The following is a 23,192-nucleotide window of genomic DNA, read 5'->3' on the forward strand; positions in this document are numbered from 1 at the left end:
GTAAGGTGTAACATGTTAACCCTTGATCTAAAATTACCAAAATATGATATACACCAAAAATCAGTTTCGATTGTGTGAAGAAAAAAAAAAGAGAAAAACTAACGCATTAAAAATGGAATAATGGCAGTCAAACGTACTTGCAACGCTAAGATTCGGGATTCGATTCCTTATGATTGACAGAACGAGGATAGTCATTTTGTGGCTTTATCAGAGTTTTTTTTTATTCAAATTTGTATTCCACATGCACGGTTTTCATTATATGTGTGTATATATAAATGAATACACAAAAAAAATCCTACTAAAAATATACAATAATTAAATAAATAATTAATGATAGTTTATACGTTGGTGCTAATTCTATACCTTGCGATAGAAACATTTAAAATCTAAATAAACATTTACACATTTTGGGTTACTTTATAAGTAGATCACCTTTTCTTTTTAGTTTTAATACCTTTATACATGCGTAAAGAAATATTTCTAGTTTTATTATTGCAATAGAAACACTAACCACACATCAGTATGGAGTAGGTTATAAGTCTGGGACAGCCATACAGTTGGCCTAATCTCTAAGTCATTACCTAACTAGACCTAGTTTTTACATATATATATATCCTTATATCCATACCAGTAAATATTGTCTTTATTCGTACATAATATAATCACTTGATAACAGTTACACGTTCAGGGTTTACTGTTCAATGTAATTGCCTTATTTACAGGAATGTAACTTTAGCTAATGCTGTACTATTAGATCGTATAAGTGCCCAGCAAGAGAGTGATTAGTTTATGCACTTACAACGTTAATGCCTAAAAGTGAAAAGAGCAGTCAGTCATATAAATAGCTTTTCTACCCGTGATGAATGATCTTAACCATCATAACCATCACCCTTAATACAATAATGTGATGAAATCTCCAGTTTCACTTTAAATCCTCTTTACGATATCCTCCGGAGAGGATGACGTGTGACAGCCAGTTAAAAGGTTAACTCGACAAACGTGATTTTGAAATTCGAGGAGTGTTGTAAAAGTTTACAGTGGAACATGAGGTTTGACCACATTTTCCTAGGTCTAAGATCATCCATATTTCGCTGGTCTTAAGGTTCTAAACCTTCAACCACTAGTACTACATATAATCCACTAGTACTACATACAATTACAACAAGAGATTACTGTTGCAGATTCGCTTTAAATGGCGAGCTACGTTCCTTTACGAATGGGTTCTTAGTGACACGAGGTAGATAAATATAGACATGAATCATTGTTTTCAAACTTCTGGTTTTAAATTCTTAAAAAAATAGCTAACAAAAATTCAGTTTAAAAATCTGTAAAACTATTGTCATTTTATCCCATTTATTATCATTAAAATAAGTGCAAGGCTTTCTCTCGTCATGTTCTTCAAAAGGATACATCTGTACGTAAGAGCCAATATTTTTTTACTACTGTTTTATCTATCGGTTCGACTTAATACTTAACTGAACGATATTTAACTTTATATTTTCATCATAAAAGGTTTTTCCCTTTATATTAATTACATCACTAACACGTGATGTAAAAATAGTAAGAAATGTACTGAATATAGGCTACAGTAGAGAAAGTCAACAAATAACTGAAGACTTCAACAGAATATTAGAAACTCCAACACAACAACAGTTTAAGCGTCAAGAAGTCTGGTACTCAAACGACTAATACGAAATGATATAGGATAAAAATAGATACAAGATGGTAAATAGAAAAGATCTATATATACGTATAGAGAAACTCCATTACAGTGTATCCATGGGTGTCTTGAATGACATATTTAATTTTCGAATTTCTTGCATTATTTCTGTCAGTAAGTGCACTTATTTTGCGTTGTTTTTTAGCTCTACGTTACTTGCTCAACACAGGAGTCTGAGCTATGTCGCCCAGAGAAAACGAAAAAAAAAAAAAAAAAACACGGCGAGCTGGAATTTACTGAGTAATTCATTTAAACTGAACGAAACTATCCAGTTTCTTCCACGTTTTGTTTCATGGCGCTACCGTAGCTCCAGACGATTGCCTTCAATCTCTAAAAAGGCCTAAAGAAGTGAACGTGTAGAGATATAAGACGAAATCGCCATATGGTTAACATCTGGGCATGCTTACTCCATACGAAGGTGCTGTCTTTTCGTTTTACAAGAAAAAGATGTGAAACTTAAAGAAAAAATAATTCGTCTCGGTCTGCTACTGGTTTCCATGTGGTTATGTTCTTCCTGCAGACAGAAATAAGGTCAAAAGTCATTTTATATCTTCCACGTGGTAATGTTCTTCCTTCAGATCGAAATAAGGTCGAAAATCATTTTCTGGTCGATTCAGCACGTGAACATGTCCAGAGAATAATTGTCTGCCTATAAGTTCTTTGTTCGCCGAAGCTAATGATTGACCTTGAACGCAAAGATAAGCGATGAATGATACAGTTTTTTCTTAAGATTTAAGCACCTTTTGTAATAGACATATTAAATAAGAAGATGTTGAAGTTCCATTTTTTTTACGAATACTCAAAAATAACTTTGTATATACTGTACACTATATTAATAAAACAGATTATAAGCACCAGGAACACTAGTATCATTTATCTTTGTAAATTTAATACATTGGTAATTTAGTTCAGAGTACTAGAAACTTGAAACATTTCGTCAATACTTAAACGAACGTAGCAATTAGCTAGGCCCGGGATGGCCAGGTGGGGTAAGGCGTTAGACTCCTCATCTGAGGGTCGCGGGTTCGAATCCCCGTCGCACCAAACATGCTTGCCCTTTCAGTCGTGGGGCAAGCAATCCCAATCCACTGTTCGTTGGTAAAAGAGTGGCCCAAGAGTTGGCGGTGGAAGGTGATGACTAGTTGCCTTCCCTCTAGTTTTACACTAATAAATTAGGGATGGCTAGCGCAGATAGCTCTCGTATAGCTTTGCGCGAAATTCAAAATAAACAAGCAATTAGCTTTCCGAAGAATAAAGAGTAGTACTGAATATTGACGTATGAAATGCCTCAGGCACAACTGTTTTTAAGTCACTTGCATGTCAAATTATATCCTTATCAGTGATGTCGAGAAAACCCACTTGTAGAGAAATATATATTCTTATCAGTTAAACAGAGTTCTGCTGGAGACTACATTTCTGGTAACTATTTCCAGGATTAGTCGTTATTTGCTCAGGTTTTCACCGGATGTTTTAATACATTCGGCGCAACGAATAACAATACTTAATTAGCTCTTTCGCCTGAGACGCACGAGACTGTTATAATAAATATATTACTTCACCATAGCCATTACAATCAATTACAGTGTATACAACAGACCCACTAGTGATTCATATCATATCCAATTTGACCTTACAGAAGAAAGGACCACATTTCTAAAGGGTTATACGGGTGTCGTGTGATTGTAATTACGCAGAAAGCCACGCACTGGACTGCCTGTGCTCTGCACACCATGAGTAAATTAACCCCTGGGGCACAAGCGTATCATATCTTCCAGTTGAGATGATTCCCTAAAATCATAATATACTTAGTATATCAACCTTTAACGTAACTAATATCCAGTTACTTCGTGTACTGATTCTATCCTCTGAAAAACAACAACTTTAAATCAACCCCCGCTTTAGTTGTCTGTACAACAGAAACAGAATCATATTTTTTTATTGTCAATTACTTTGGCAAGTAACAGATCGTCTACTAAACAAATGTCTCCACAAAATTTCTACACAAATAATGAAAGGTATCCCCCGCTCTCTCTCAGTGGAACAGCGGTATGTCTGCTTACTTACAACGTTAGAATTCAGGTTTCGATATTCGTGGTAGTCAGAGCACAGAGAGCCCATTGCGTTACTTTGCCCTTAACTATAAACAAAAGTAGTGATAGCAACAACTTGAACTGAATAACTCTAGTTTATTCAGTTAATCAAGCAGATTTATTTTGAAATTTCTCGTCAAGTTCCTAGTGTTCTGTGATCCTTTCAGGGATTGTAGTATGTATAATTAAGACAAAAACATCAGCGTCCTCTTTTGGCGTTTTCTAGTGACATAAAATAAAGTTGATTTATTTTGTTACATAAAACGTAGCTCGTGCATACAAAGAACACAAGTTTGTATTGACCGAGCAGTAAAAGTTCGGGCCATGATGGTTAAAAACACCAACTTAAGTGGTGAATGACATTTGTTATGGTAGTCCGAATCGGTCGCCAGAGCGCGGTATGTTCAAGCAAGCGTGCACTAAGAAAGCCTAGGCTCCGAACTAAATCTCAGTTTTACGTTCGACACTTTCTTTATGCGCCGTCAACTGTGAAAATATTAAATAAAAAAAGAGTGGAAATGAGTCAACAAACACGTTTTCAAAATGACGTTTATTTCTTACACGTATTGAAATATGGAACTATCGCAAACAACTTTTCTTACACGTATAAAATAAAATAAAGGCCTGGCATGGACGAGAGCGTAAGGCGTGCGCTTCGTAAACCGAGGGTCGCGGGTTCGAGCCCGCGTCGCGCTAAACATGCTCGCCCTCCCAGCCGTGGGGGTGTATAATGTGACGGTCAATCCCACTATTCGTTAGTAAAAGAGTAGCCCAAGAGTTGGCGGTTGGTGGTGATGACTAGCTGCTTTCCCTCTAGTCTTACACTGCTAAATTAGGGACGGCTGGCACAGATAGCCCTCGAGTAGCTTTGTGCGAAATTCAAAAACAAACAAACAATAAAATAAAATAAACCTAAGTCGTATATTTCTTGCTAATATGAAAACGAAGCGAGCGTGAAGATAAAGCTTGATTATCGTTTTCGTGTAAATGAATTTAAATTCGACGTTGTCTTTTACTCGGATTTACAACGCTAAAATCAAGGGTTTGAGTCCCCTCGGTGGCCCCTTACACCAAACACACTTGCCCTTTCAGCCTTGAGGGCGTTATAATCCGGCGATCAGTCCCACTATTCGTTGGAAAAAGAGTAACTCAAGAGTTTGTGGTAGGTGGTGATGACTACCTGCCTTCCTTCTAGTCTTACACTGCCAAATTAGGGACGGCTAGCGCAGATAGCTCTCGGGTAGCATTGCGCGAAATTCAAAACAAACAGTCCTCTCGGTGGATACAGTAGATAGCCTGATGTGGCTTTGATATAACAAAACACACACTTTGAAGAAATTAGTCACATATTGTAACTAATACAAGGCTGTAGTTCCCTCGGTTTCGTAGAAACTTTCTTACTACAAATTCCGAATTCGCTACAGATAAGTAAGAACGAATATCACGTTACACTGCTATTGAGCACATCAAATGGATATACATATATATTATATACAAATATATTTGTTAGTTAACAGTAAGGTCAACACTAATAACAATCATCCATCCCAATGTATTAGTATTTAAGCTACAAACTATAAAATTATGGAACTAAATCAATAGCCATGAGGTACATATACAGCCTGTCATATTCAAACTATAATCACAAATGTTGCGTAAGGATTAAAACTTGAAATTCCAAATTAAAATTAGAAGTAAATGAGCGTGTTTGAGCCATCAGTATCAATTAAGCTACCATTCGTTGTCTACACCGCGTACGGAAAACAATCCCACTATTCGTTGGTAAAAGAGTAGCTCAAGAGCTGGTGGTAGATGGTGGTAAGGAGATAACCACATTTTTAATCCATTAAAGAAAGTAGAACAAAGAAATAATTACTAAAAGTTAACAACTCATGTAATTCATGTGCGTTAAATAACCTCAGATAATTAGATTAATTAATACGACCCTTCTGATCGAAAGATCGAAGTTCTTGTTATTTTCTTTAACCGATGAATAGGATATGGATTAAATATGTGATTATCTCCTTATCCAAATAATTAAAATAACCCATAACTTTTCTGATCAATAAACATAACCCTTCTTATCAAATTATCGTCACCTCTGTATATCTTTCCTCCCACAAGAGACAATATTTTTCCTCTCACAAGAGACAATATCTTTCCTCCCACAAAAGACAATATCTTTCCTCCCACAAGAAACAATATCTTTCCTCCCACAAAAGACAATATCTTTCCTCTCACAAGAGACAATATCTTTCCTCTCACAAGAGACAATATCTTTCCTCACACAAGAGACAATATCTTTCCTCCCACAAGAGACAATATTTTTCCTCTCACAAGAGACAATATCTTTCCTCCCACAAGAGACAATATCTTTCCTCCCACAAGAAACAATATCTTTCCTCCCACAAAAGACAATATCTTTCCTCTCACAAGAGACAATATCTTTCCTCTCACAAGAGAGAATATCTTTCCTCACACAAGAGACAATATCTTTCCTCTCACAAGAGAGAATATCTTTCCTCCCACAAGAGACAATATCTTTCCTCCCATAAGAGACAATATCTTTCCTCCCACAAGAGACACTATCTTTCCTCCCATAAGAGACAATATATTTCCTCCCATAAGAGACAATATCTTTCCTTCCATAAGAGACAATATCTTTCCTTCCATAAGAGACAATATCTTTCCTCCAATAAGAGATAATATCTTTCCCACTAAGATACAATTTTTTTTTCAGTAATGTACTGAATTACCTGTGTTGTTCCATTGTCATTTTTTCCTTTTATTTTCCGTTGTTTAAATTCACAACATTTTTTTTAACTTTCTTGAGTTTCTTCTTTTACTTGAAGGTTCACCACCATTTTCCTTCAGTTACCTAAGAAATTATTATTTCTCTTAGTAATCGTTTTGTTTCTTTATCCACCTAATGATATTTATTATCAGTCCCTTAAGCTTTTGTCTGCCACGCGTTCTTGTCTCGTCAATATAACCAGTCACCACTGTATATATATATATATATACATAACCTTTGAGGATTCGTGTGCCTCATTACATGACCAAGGTTGTCATCTGGCAATGGTTATCACTATCAACTCACTCACTTTGCATTTTCCTCTCCAAATGATCTTTAGATTTTTTCTTCTTAACTGATTTACTATCGGATTAGGTTTCTGATGTATAATTTTCTATTGACTAGATGTAACTTTTTATTGGTCTTAATTTAGTAAACGTAGAATGTTTTTATAATTAAATGTGTCACATCATTAAATCATGGTCAAGCTGTCTCCACATATATCTTTCAATCTTTTATATTTACGACTTCCGTAATTAGGTGTTCCAAATAGATGAAAAAGTTTTATGACATCAACTTAAATGTTTATTTTGGTGTCTCTTTTACTTGTAACTTACTATCACTGTGCTTTCTTGTTGTTGTTGTTTTTACATTATAGTGTATTCCAAACTGTTCACTTGTGTTTTTAACTGTTTTCTAACAGTTCCAAATCGTTTATACGATTATGACAATCAAATCTTGTTGTTAGTTCAGGAAATATTTGGTTTGGTTTGAATTTTGGGCAAAGCTACGCGAAGACTATCTGCGCTAGCCGTCGTTAATTTAACAGATTAAGACTAGAGGGACGACAGCTAGTCATCACCATTCACCGCCAACTATAGGGCTACTTCTTTACCAACGATTAGTAGGATTGGCCGTAAATTATAACGCCCCCATAGCTGAAAGGGCGAACATGTTTGGTGTGATAGGATTCGAATCCGCGGATTACGCGTCGAGTGCCTTAACCACCTGGCCATGCCAGGATTAGTTCAGGCAAGAGTCGCCCTAGAATTGACAGTCGACAAGATACCTTTCTTCTAGTCCATCAGCTCAAGGCTCGGCCTGGCCAGGTGGTTAAGACACTCGACTCGTAATCCGAGAGTCACGGGTTCGAATTCTCGTCACACCAAATATGATCGCCCTTTCAGCCGTGGTGGAGTGATAATGTGACGGTCAATCGCACTATTCGTTAGTAAAAAAGTAGCCCAAGAGTTGGCGGTGGGTGGTGATAACTAGTTGCCTTCCCTCTAGTCTTACACTACTAAATTCGGGATGGTTAGCGCAGATAGCCCTCGTGCAACTTTGCGCGAAATTCAAAACAAACCAAACCATCAACTCAAAATTAGAAGCGATTATGTAAAAACACATATTTTGTATTTCTGAGGAAAAATTCTATGCGACAACCTTGTTTTGTTTCTCTGCAATTTGGTTTTAATTTTTATACCATCCAGTTTGTTGCAAATACGAAGAAAAACTGTTGTTTTGTTCATCATTATGAAAATATTTTCACACTCTTATTTCGAATTTAATTTCAACTGTGATTTTTAACTTGAAACTTTACTGAAATAATTCCTATTATTTATAAAAGTTGTCTAGCTTTTTAATTATGTTATTCATTGCTAAAAGCGAGACATACATTTAAGTTATCCTTTTACCAACTAAATGTTCAAATTTCCCAAATTTCATTTTCGTAGTTGCGATACATCATAAAATATTTATTATTATTTTTTACGTTCTCTCTCTTAAAATACCTGTCTTACACTTCGATTGTATTTAGGTTTTGATCGCACGATCCCTGGCTACGCTAGGTACCGAATGGCGGGTGATCCGGACCAAGGAGTTCATAACTTAGTGATAGAAAATGCCCAGTTAGACGATGATGGAGAATACCAATGTCAGGTGAACTTAAATATTGATTAACATGAAATATTGACAAACTACTCAAAATCTGCTGTGTATAATTAATTGATAAGTTCAATAGTTTCAAAATATAAACATGATTTAATCATAATTTTAAAAAAATCAGTGCATAAAGATTTTATATTTTTTTATTTCTTTCCAGGTAGGACCAACTCCAGACAATCAAGCCATTCGTGCAAATGCTCTACTGACTGTGTTACGTAAGTATATAAACTTATCAAATAAAACTACTAATTTATTAATTTGGTTTGTTTTGAATTTCCCGCGGAGCTACATGAGAGCTATCTGCGCTAGCCATCCCTAATTTAGCAATATATGACTAAAGAAAAGGTAGTCATCACCACCCACCGATAACTCTTGGGCTACTTTTTTACCAACGAATAGTGGGACTGACAGTAACTTTACAACGCCCCCCACGGCTGAAAGGACGAGCATGTTTGATGTGACGGGAAATCGAACACGCAACCCTCGGTTTACGAGTCGAGTATCTTATCCACCAGGCCATGGCGGGTCTTATTACAAAAGTCATATTACTTCTAGGTGTCTGTACCTAGTTTTAGAACAATATTCCCACAGCAGTCACGGTGTACTTCTTTGAAAATATATTTATGTGGTCGTTGTTTTTTTTTTTTATCTCTAAGCCTAGAAAGACCCGATAGTTAGGCTCGACGGTTCGAATTCCACCACCGAACATGCTCACTTTTCTAGCCGTGGGGGTATTATAATCGAGCAGTCATTCGCACTATTCGTTGTGAAATAGTAGCTGGAGGTCCATGGTTTGGGATATCTGACTTCCTTATAGACTGTCACTGCTAAATTAAGAATGACTAGCGCAGACAGCTCTCGAGTAGCTTTTTAAAACATTCAAAACAAACTAAAATTTACCTGAAGTGTGGCAAGTTAACAACAGATAACTATGTAGAACGTTTCCATTTTTAAAAATACCCTTATGATATCACTATGAACAGCAGATAACTATGTGGCATGTTTCCATGTTTAAAAATACCCCCGTGATTTCACTGCTGATGAAAGACTTTGTTCGCTTGAGAGCTGTTAGTCATCTGATTTACTACCAGGTCTTCACGACTCTCTTCAGGAAGAGTAGCCGTTAACAAGACAGAAATAAAGTCCACAATTCCTTGGTTAATCGTCCTTAATAAAATAAAAGAACGCTTTGTCTCTCAGTCCACATGAACATATGAAATAAATTCATATTTGTACATAATTTGTATTTCTTAAAGAAAATCACTTGACGCACGAGATAATATAGAAGTTCCTTTATCATTTTAACACCTATTACGTAACGTGTTGTAACTGACGTCAAATCATGAAGATAAAACCTTTTAAACTAAATCACATCAAGATTAATTTACAAAGTTTTATTCCAATTCTGTGTCCCCAAGTTGGTGGCTCGCATCTATATCCCTATATCTTATTCGGCCCAAAACACTGCATTTATTAAGCTGAAACCAAGAATACAATGTTGTTAATTTAACGATTTGTATAAAGATAAAGTTTGCATTTAAAGTTTAAAAAAATTGAATGTTTTGATTTCTAACTGCTTTCCCCTTCATTGTTTCAAGGTTGAACAGCCTTGAACAACCCATAGATATTCCATACAGTGAATGCCTCTAATAGCAAACTATTAAGTTCATTGTTACTCAGAGCACCTATCGAGTTTTATGTTCCGGTACAACTTTCGCTTGTTACACATCTGAAAACATTCTCATAAAGGTCGTTCATGTTTTCTTCCATTATTCTAAGTACGTGTCGGACATTTCTCACCAAGATGCTTAAAAAATACATTTTTTTTAGAAAGCTCATGAAAGGTGTACTTTTTATTTATCGCATTACGTCATTATGAACGTTTCCATAGAAGTTATTACTTTTACTCGGCGAGTACACAGACTTATAGTAACGCATTGATTTTCGTTTCTGAAGAAATGTCCGAAAGCTATCAGTTGAATAGTATAACAGCAAAGTGTTTTCTCCCGTAATTTTGTTTTACTTTCCTTGCGTTGTGGTTTTGTTTTCAATGTGTTATAGTTTAATTGGTGGGTATTTTTAAATTCCATACCAGGGAAACTCCACGTGATAGATAGGACGCGGATAGCTTTGCTACAAAAAAAAAATTGATATTTTTGTACATAATCTAAAAATTCTAATCATCAGTTGTAATCTAAGAGACATATACGTGGAATTATTGCTTACAATACAAAGGACTATAAGCTTTATTTTTATACGTCCTACAGTACCGCCCACTTCTGCGAACTTTAGTGACCACATTAATGGCAGTACAATAGAGGTTCATCAGTTTCAATCCCTCAGTCTTACTTGCACTGTGGCCGGTGGTAAGCCAGCAGCAGAGATCAAATGGTTTCGTAAGGACGTAGAGCTCAGACCAGGTGAGAAAGATTACACCAATGTTTTAACGTATAGCTGTTACATTGTTAGATGTTAATAGTGTTGTAATACGGTATCTGTTCTGATAATGACGCACTAATATCATGCTACGCATAAACTAAGAGACAAACTAGTGATACGTTTTCACTGGAAAGTTTTACACAGTGGAAGTAAAGACTAATATAATATAATATAAAAATTAATATTGCAGAATTAATGTTACAATAATTTATATTTTTAAATTAAGTCTTTCGGTGATGCAGTACTATCTGTACATGTGATCCAAAGAAAATAAAAATACATATTTATCTTTCCAGATAATGTTGAAACTGATACGGAAAAGGGAGAAAACCAGAGATTCGACACCATCAGCACCATTACACTGACTCCCAGCCCTGCCGACAACGACGCCATCTATACATGTCAGGCAGTTCATTTTGCATTGGTCCAACCTCTACAAAGCTCCGTGGTACTCAGTGTCCTGTGTAAGAACGGCATGAATTAAATCTATTCATGGGGCAGAAGTTTAACTTAACGAAAGAGAGAACCACAAATGATACTATTAACGACTTCTATAATATCTGTTAAACAGTCCATCCTATTCCTACGCAAAAGAACGTTATTAAACAACGTATTAGCTTTTATTTCACTTAATGCGTGAATTGTGTGTCTGTCAAATGACAAACGATATGTTTTGTTTTTTTAGTGTGCCAAGAGTACACTAATAATATCGTGGATTGATATAGATATTTAGGTGTTATATATTAATATAAGTAAACTAAACTTATGTTTTTCCAACCACCATATCTATACTTCCTATAAAAATCATTAATTTAAAACATTTTTTTATAAAATATAACGCCTTCTGCAGGCGACGTGTAGTCTATTTATCACTAGTTTTGGTAACATCATAAGAGGGCTGGTAATAAGTAATATACCATAATATTTTATGTCTAAATCGCATATCTTTCTGTGCTATGCGTCGCTGTCAAAGAGGTCTTTCTCACAATACCAGAGTTCACTATATCGGCCGAACATGCTATAAATAAATACTTTTCGGTAGAGACAATAGTCAGTTCTTTTTTTACTGAAAGTTCCTTTGGCTTAATAATAAACAAATATCCAATATTATTATTATAAATATTGCGATGTAAGTTGATATTTTTATCCTTTTATGAACTATGTTTTAAGTTATATTAAAGAACTAACAAGTTACAGTTGGAATGTTAGTCGCTTAACTGAAAGTAACTCATTCAACCTCATTTTTAGAGTATACCCTTACTTTAAAACTGTTTACGTTTGGTAAATCAGACCTGCAAGGGTTTTATCAGATCTCTGTGCTATAAAAGTTTATTTTAGTTTACATCCAAAGCGAATAGGTATATTACTATAATAGGTACATTACGATAATAGATATATTACAATATTACATAAATTACTATAATAGGTATAATACTATAATAGGTACACTACGATAATAGATATATTTCTATATTACTATAATAGGTATAATACTATAATAGGTACATTACGATAATAGATATATTACTATATTACATAAATTACTATAATAGGTATAATACTATAATAGATATGTTATTATAATAGATAAATTACTATAATAGGTACATTAGTATAATAGGTACATTGCTATAATAGGTATATTACTATATTTCGTTTTTTATTTAATAATTTTTTATCCCTGAAGTATAAAGAAAGCAAAAATGTCGTCGCTTATCAACAGTTTTGTAACAAAAAAATATTTTTTGGTGAACGAGAAGCTAAAGTAAATGTTAGATTATTTAAAAATCACGATAACTGATATATATATATATACATTATTTAAAAATCACGATAACTGATATATATATATATACATTATTTAAAAATCAGGATAACTGATATATATATATACATTATTTAAAAATCAGGATAACTGATATATATATACATTATTTAAAAATCAGGATAACTGATATATATACATATATATATATAGATTATTTAAAAATCAGGATAACTGATATATATATATAGAGATTATTTAAAAATCAGGATAACTGATATATATATATATATTATTTAAAAATCACGATAACTGATATATATATATATATATAGATTATTTAAAAATCAGGATAACTGATATATATATATATATTATTTAAAAATCAGGATAACTGATATATATATATATATATATTATTTAAAAATCAGGATAACTGATATATATATATATATATATTATTTAAAAATCAGGATAACTGATATATATATATATATAGATTATTTAAAAATCACGATAACTGATATATATATATATATAGATTATTTAAAAATCACGATAACTGATATATATATATATATTATTTAAAAATCAGGATAACTGATATATATATATATATATATTATTTAAAAATCAGGATAACTGATATATATATATATAGAGATTATTTAAAAATCAGGATAACTGATATATATATACATATATTATTTAAAAATCAGGATAACTGATATATATATATATATAGATTATTTAAAAATCACGATAACTGATATATATATATATATAGATTATTTAAAAATCACGATAACTGATATATATATATATATTATTTAAAAATCAGGATAACTGATATATATATATATATATATTATTTAAAAATCAGGATAACTGATATATATATATATATAGATTATTTAAAAATCACGATAACTGATATATATATATATATTATTTAAAAATCAGGATAACTGATATATATATATATATATATTATTTAAAAATCAGGATAACTGATATATATATATATATATTATTTAAAAATCAGGATAACTCATATATATATATTATTTAAAAATCAGGATAACTGATATATATATATATAGATTATTTAAAAATCACGATAACTGATATATATATATATATTATTTAAAAATCAGGATAACTAATATATATATATATATATTATTTAAAAATCAGGATAACTGATATATATATATATATTATTTAAAAATCAGGATAACTGATATATATATATATATTATTTAAAAATCAGGATAACTGATATATATATATATATAGATTATTTAAAAATCACGATAACTGATATATATATATATATTATTTAAAAATCACGATAACTGATATATATATATATATTATTTAAAAATCAGGATAACTGATATATATATATATATTATTTAAAAATCAGGATAATTGATATATATATATAGATAATTTAAAAATCAGGATAACTGATATATATATATATAGATTATTTAAAAATCACGATAACTGATAAATATATATATATTATTTAAAAATCACGATAACTGATATATATATATATATATTATTTAAAAATCAGGATAACTGATATATATATATATATTATTTAAAAATCAGGATAATTGATATATATATATAGATTATTTAAAAATCAGGATAACTGATATATATATATATAGATTATTTATAAATCAGGATAACTGATATATATATATATATTATTTAAAAATCAGGATAACTGATATATATATATATTATTTAAAAATCAGGATAACTGATATATATATATATATAGATTATTTAAAAATCAGGATAACTGATATATATATATATATACATTATTTAAAAATCAGGATAACTGATATATATATATAGATTATTTAAAAATCAGGAAAACTTATATATATATATAGAGAGAGATTATTTAAAAATCAGGATAACTGATATATATATATATATATATATTATTTAAAAATCAGGATAACTGATATATATATATATATATAGATTATTTAAAAATCAGGATAACTGATATATATATATATATATATTATTTAAAAATCAGGATAACTGATATATATATATATATTATTTAAAAATCAGGAAACTGATATATATATATATACATTATTTAAAAATCAGGATAACTGATATATATATATATATACATTATTTAAAAATCAGGATAACTGATATATATATATATATATAAAGATTATTTAAAAATCAGGATAACTGATATATATATATAGATTATTTAAAAATCAGGAAACTGATATACATATATATACATTATTTAAAAATCAGGATAACTGATATATATATATACATATATTATTTAAAAATCAGGATAACTGATATATATATATACATATATTATTTAAAAATCAGGATAACTGATATATATATATATATATAGATTATATAAAAATCAGGATAACTGATATATATATATATATATATATATTATTTAAAAATCAGGATAACTGATATATATATATATATATTATTTAAAAATCAGGAAACTAATATATATATATATACATTTTTAAAAATCAGGATAACTGATATATATATATATATATATAAAGATTATTTAAAAATCAGGATAACTGATATATATATATATATATACATTATTTAAAAATCAGGATAACTGATATATATATATATATATAAAGATTATTTAAAAATCAGGATAACTGATATATATATATAGATTATTTAAAAATCAAGAAACTGATATATATATATATATATATATAGATTATTTAAAAATCAGGATAACTGATATATATATAGAGAGAGAGATTATTTAAAAATCAGAATAACTGATATATATATATATATAGATTATTTAAAAATCAGGATAACTGATATATATATAGAGATTATTTAAAATTCAGGATAACTGATATATATATATATATATACATATAGATTATTTAAAAATCAGGAAACTGATATATATATATATATACATTATTTAAAAATCAGGATAACTGATATATACAGAGAGATTATTTAAAAATCAGGATAACTGATATATATTATTAAAAATCAGAATAACTGATATTATAGATTATTTAAAAATCAGGATAACTGATATATATATATAGATTATTTAAAAATCAGGATAACTGATATATATATATATATTATTTAAAAATCAGGAAACTGATATATATATATATATACATTATTTAAAAATCAGGATAACTGATATATATATATATATAAAGATTATTTAAAAATCAGGATAACTGATATATATATATAGATTATTTAAAAATCAGGATAACTGATATATATATATATAGATTATTTATAAATCAGGATAACTGATATATATATATATATTATTTAAAAATCAGGATAACTGATATATATATATATTATTTAAAAATCAGGATAACTGATATATATATATATAGATTATTTAAAAATCAGGATAACTGATATATATATATATATACATTATTTAAAAATCAGGATAACTGATATATATATATAGATTATTTAAAAATCAGGAAAACTGATATATATATATAGAGAGAGATTATTGAAAAATCAGGATAACTGATATATATATATATATATAGATTATTTAAAAATCAGGATAACTGATATATATATATATATATATTATTTAAAAATCAGGATAACTGATATATATATATATATTATTTAAAAATCAGGAAACTGATATATATATATATACATTATTTAAAAATCAGGATAACTGATATATATATATATATAGATTATTTAAAAATCAGGATAACTGATATATATATATATATATATATTATTTAAAAATCAGGATAACTGATATATATATATATATTATTTAAAAATCAGGAAACTGATATATATATATATACATTATTTAAAAATCAGGATAACTGATATATATATATACATTATTTAAAAATCAGGATAACTGATATATATATATAGATTATTTAAAAATCAGGAAAACTGATATATATATAGAGAGAGAGATTATTGAAAAATCAGGATAACTGATATATATATATATATATAGATTATTTAAAAATCAGGATAACTGATATATATATATATATATATTATTTAAAAATCAGGATAACTGATATATATATATATATTATTTAAAAATCAGGATAACTGATATATATATATAGATTATTTAAAAATCAGGAAACTGATATATATATATATACATTATTTAAAAATCAGGATAACTGATATATATATATACATATATTATTTAAAAATCAGGACAACTGATATATATATATACATATATTATTTAAAAATCAGGATAACTGATATATATATATATATATATAGATTATTTAAAAATCAGGATAACTGATATATATATATATATATTATTTAAAAATCAGGATAACTGATATATATATATATTATTTAAAAATCAGGATAATTGATATATATATATAGATTATTTAAAAATCAGGATAACTGATATATATATATATATATAGATTATTTATAAATCAGGATAACTGATATATATATATATATTATTTAAAAATCAGGATAACTGATATATATATATATTATTTAAAAATCAGGATAACTGATATATATATATATAGATTATTTAAAAATCAGGATAACTGATATATATATATATATACATTATTTAAAAATCAGGATAACTGATATATATATATAGATTATTTAAAAATCAGGAAAACTGATATATATATATATAGAGAGATTATTGAAAAATCAGGATAACTGATATATATATATATATATAGATTATTTAAAAATCAGGATAACTGATATATATATATATATATATTATTTAAAAATCAGGATAACTGATATATATATATATATTATTTAAAAATCAGGAAACTGATATATATATATATACATTATTTAAAAATCAGGATAACTGATATATATATATATATACATTATTTAAAAATCAGGATAACTGATATATATATATATATATAAAGATTATTTAAAAATCAGGATAACTGATATATATATATAGATTATTTAAAAATCAGGAAACTGATATATATATATATACATTATTTAAAAATCAGGATAACTGATATATATATATACATATATTATTTAAAAATCAGGACAACTGATATATATATATACATATATTATTTAAAAATCAGGATAACTGATATATATATATATATATATAGATTATTTAAAAATCAGGATAACTGATATATATATATATATATATATATATTATTTAAAAATCAGGATAACTGATATATATATATATATATTATTTAAAAATCAGGAAACTAATATATATATATATACATTATTTAAAAATCAGGATAACTGGTATATATATATATATATATAAAGATTATTTAAAAATCAGGATAACTGATATATATATATAGATTATTTAAAAATCAGGAAACTGATATATATATATATATATACATTATTTAAAAATCAGGATAACTGATATATATATATATATATAAAGATTATTTAAAAATCAGGATAACTGATATATATATATAGATTATTTAAAAATCAAGAAACTGATATATATATATATATATATATAGATTATTTAAAAATCAGGATAACTGATATATATATATAGAGAGAGATTATTTAAAAATCAGAATAACTGATATATATATATATAGATTATTTAAAAATCAGGATAACTGATATATATATAGAGATTATTTAAAATTCAGGATAACTGATATATATATATATATACATATAGATTATTTAAAAATCAGGAAACTGATATATATATATATATACATTATTTAAAAATCAGGATAACTGATATATACAGAGAGATTATTTAAAAATCAGGATAACTGATATATATATATATTATTAAAAATCAGAATAACTGATATTATAGATTATTTAAAAATCAGGATAACTGATATATATATATAGATTATTTAAAAATCAGGATAACTGATATATATATATATATTATTTAAAAATCAGGAAACTGATATATATATATATATACATTATTTAAAAATCAGGATAACTGATATATATATATATATAAAGAATTTTTAAAAATCAGAATAACTGATATATATATATATATAGATTATTTAAAAATCATGATAACTGATATATATATATAGATTATTTAAAATTCAGGATAACTGATATATATATATATATATAGATTATTTAAAAATCAAAAAACTGATATATATATATATACATTATTTAAAAATCAGGATAACTGATATATATAGAGAGATTATTTAAAAATCAGGATAACTGATATATATATATATATATTATTTAAAAATCAGAATAACTGATATTATAGATTATTTAAAAATCAGGATAACTGATATATATATATATACATTATTTAAAAATCAGGATAACTGATATATATATATATACATTATTTAAAAATCAGGATAACTGATATATATATATATACATTATTTAAAAATCAGGATAACTGATATATATATATATATAGATTATTTAAAAATCAGGATAACTGATATATATATATATATATACATTATTTAAAAATCAGGATAACTGATATATATATATAGATTATTTAAAAATCAGGAAAACTGATATATATATATAGAGAGAGATTATTTAAAAATCAGGATAACTGATATATATATATATATATATTATTTAAAAATCAAGATAACTGATATATATATATATATATAGATTATTTAAAAATCAGGATAACTGATATATATATATATATTATTTAAAAATCAGGAAACTGATATATATATATATATACATTATTTGAAAATCAGGATAACTGATATATATATATATACATTATTTAAAAATCAGGATAACTGATATATATATATATATATATAAAGATTATTTAAAAATCAGGATAACTGATATATATATATAGATTATTTAAAAATCAGGAAACTGATATATATATATATACATTATTTAAAAATCAGGATAACTGATATATATATATACATATATTATTTAAAAATCAGGATAACTGATATATATATATTCATATATTATTTAAAAATCAGGATAACTGATATATATATATATAGATTATTTAAAAATCAGGATAACTGATATATATATATATATATATATTATTTAAAAATCAGGATAACTGATATATATATATATATTATTTAAAAATCAGGAAACTGATGTATATATATATACATTATTTAAAAATCAGGATAACTGATATATATATATATATATATATATAAAGATTATTTAAAAATCAGGATAACTGATATATATATATAGATTATTTAAAAATCAGGAAACTGATATATATATATATATATATACATTATTTAAAAATCAGGATAACTGATATATATATATATATTATTTAAAAATCAGGAAACTGATATATATATATACATTATTTAAAAATCAGGATAACTGATATATATATATATATATAAAGATTATTTAAAAATCAGGATAACTGATATATATATATAGATTATTTAAAAATCAGGAAACTGATATATATATATATATACATTATTTAAAAATCAGGATAACTGATATATATATAGAGATTATTTAAAAATCAGGATAACTGATATATATATATATTATTTAAAAATCAGAATAACTGATATTATAGATTATTTAAAAATCAGGATAACTGATATAGATATATATATATATAGATTATTTAAAAATCAGGATAACTGATATATATATATAGATTATTCAAAAATCAGGAAACTGATATACATATATTTATATATAGATTATTTAAAAATCAGGATAACTGAGATATATATATATATATATAGATTATTTAAAAATCAGGATAACTGATATATATATATAGATTATTTAAAAATCAGGATAACTGATATATATATATAGATTATTTAAAAATCAGGATAACTGATATGTATATAGAGATTATTTAAAATTCAGGATAACTGATATGTATATATATATATAGATTATTTAAAAATCAGGAAACTGATATATATATATATATACATTATTTAAAAATCAGGATAAATGATATATATATATAGATTATTTAAAAATCAGGATAACTGATATATATATATATTATTTAAAAATCAGAATAACTGATATTATAGATTATTTAAAAATCAGGATAACTGATATATATATATATACATTATTTAAAAATCAGGATAACTGATATATATATATATACATTATTTAAAAATCAGGATAACTGATATATATATATACATTATTTAAAAATCAGGATAACTGATATATATATATATATATATATATAGATTATTTAAAAATCAGGATAACTGATATATATATATATATATACATTATTTAAAAATCAGGATAACTGATATATATATATAGATTATTTAAAAATCAGGAAAACTGATATATATATAGAGAGAGAGATTATTTAAAAATCAGGATAACTGATATATATATATATATATATATTATTTAAAAATCAGGATAACTGATATATATATATATATATATAGATTATTTAAAAATCAGGATAACTGATATATATATATATATATTATTTAAAAATCAGGAAACTGATATATATATATATATACATTATTTGAAAATCAGGATAACTGATATATATATATACATATATTATTTAAAAATCAGGATAACTGATATATATATATTCATATATTATTTAAAAATCAGGATAACTGATATATATATATATATAGATTATTTAAAAATCAGGATAACTGATATATATATATATATATATATTATTTAAAAATCAGGATAACTGATATATATATATATTATTTAAAAATCAGGAAACTGATATATATATATATACATTATTTAAAAATCAGGATAACTGATATATATATACATATATATATATATAAAGATTATTTAAAAATCAGGATAACTGATATATATATATAGATTATTTAAAAATCAGGAAACTGATATATATATATATATATACATTATTTAAAAATCAGGATAACTGATATATATATATATATATATATAAAGATTATTTAAAAATCAGGATAACTGATATATATATATAGATTATTTAAAAATTAAGAAACTGATATATATATATATATATATATAGATTATTTAAAAATCAGGATAACTGATATATATATATAGAGAGAGATTATTTAAAAATCAGAATAACTGATATATATATATATATAGATTATTTAAAAATCAGGATAACTGATATATATAGAGAGATTATTTAAAATTCAGGATAACTGATATATATATATATATAGATTATTTAAAAATCAGGAAACTTATATATTTATATATATACATTATTTAAAAATCAGGATAACTGATATATACAGAGAGATTATTTAAAAATCAGGATAACTGATATATATATATATTATTTAAAAATCAGAATAACTGATATTATAGATTATTTAAAAATCAGGATAACTGATATATATATATAGATTATTTAAAAATCAGGATAACTGATATATATATATATTATTTAAAAATCAGGAAACTGATATATATATATATATATATACATTATTTAAAAATCAGGATAACCGATATATATATATATATATATATAAAGATTATTTAAAAATCAGGATATTGATATATATATATAGATTATTTAAAAATCAGGAAACTGATATATAAATAATTTCTCTCTATATATATAGATTATTTAAAAATCAGGATAACTGATATATATATATAGAGAGAGATTATTTAAAAATCAGAATAACTGATATATATATATATATAGATTATTTAAAAATCATGATAACTGATATATATATATAGATTATTTAAAATTCAGGATAACTGATATATATATATATATATAGATTATTTAAAAATCAGGAAACTGATATATATATATATATATACATTATTTAAAAATCAGGATAACTGATATATATATATATTATTTAAAAATCAGAATAACTGATATTATAGATTATTTAAAAATCAGGATAAATGATATATATATATAGATTATTTAAAAATCAGGATAACTGATATATATATATATTATTTAAAAATCAGAATAACTGATATTATAGATTATTTAAAAATCAGGATAACTGATATATATATATATACATTATTTAAAAATCAGGATAACTGATATATATATATATACATTATTTAAAAATCAGGATAACTGATATATATATATATATATACATTATTTAAAAATCAGGATAACTGATATATATATATATATATATATATAAAGATTATTTAAAAATCAGGATAACTGATATATATATATAGATTATTTAAAAATTAAGAAACTGATATATATATATATATATATATAGATTATTTTAAAATCAGGATAACTGATATATATATATAGAGAGAGATTATTTAAAAATCAGAATAACTGATATATATATATATATAGATTATTTAAAAATCAGGATAACTGATATATAT

The 23,192-nt window shown here is 25.7% G+C and overlaps 1 protein-coding gene across 1 annotated transcript in view; it reads left to right on the forward strand.

Moving 5' to 3' along the window:
* The window catches only part of LOC143233377 (nephrin-like), a 113,440-nt gene that overhangs the window by 61,980 nt on the left and 28,268 nt on the right, over window positions 1-23,192 (forward strand). The window contains exons 3-6 of the mRNA XM_076469563.1: window positions 8,421-8,542; window positions 8,706-8,763; window positions 10,816-10,968; window positions 11,284-11,451. Coding sequence (XP_076325678.1) covers window positions 8,421-8,542; window positions 8,706-8,763; window positions 10,816-10,968; window positions 11,284-11,451 — 501 coding nt within the window. The remainder of the gene's footprint in view (window positions 1-8,420; window positions 8,543-8,705; window positions 8,764-10,815; window positions 10,969-11,283; window positions 11,452-23,192) is intronic.

Source organism: Tachypleus tridentatus, chromosome 12, assembly GCF_004210375.1.
Source record: "Tachypleus tridentatus isolate NWPU-2018 chromosome 12, ASM421037v1, whole genome shotgun sequence".
Classification (NCBI taxonomy): domain Eukaryota; kingdom Metazoa; phylum Arthropoda; class Merostomata; order Xiphosura; family Limulidae; genus Tachypleus; species Tachypleus tridentatus.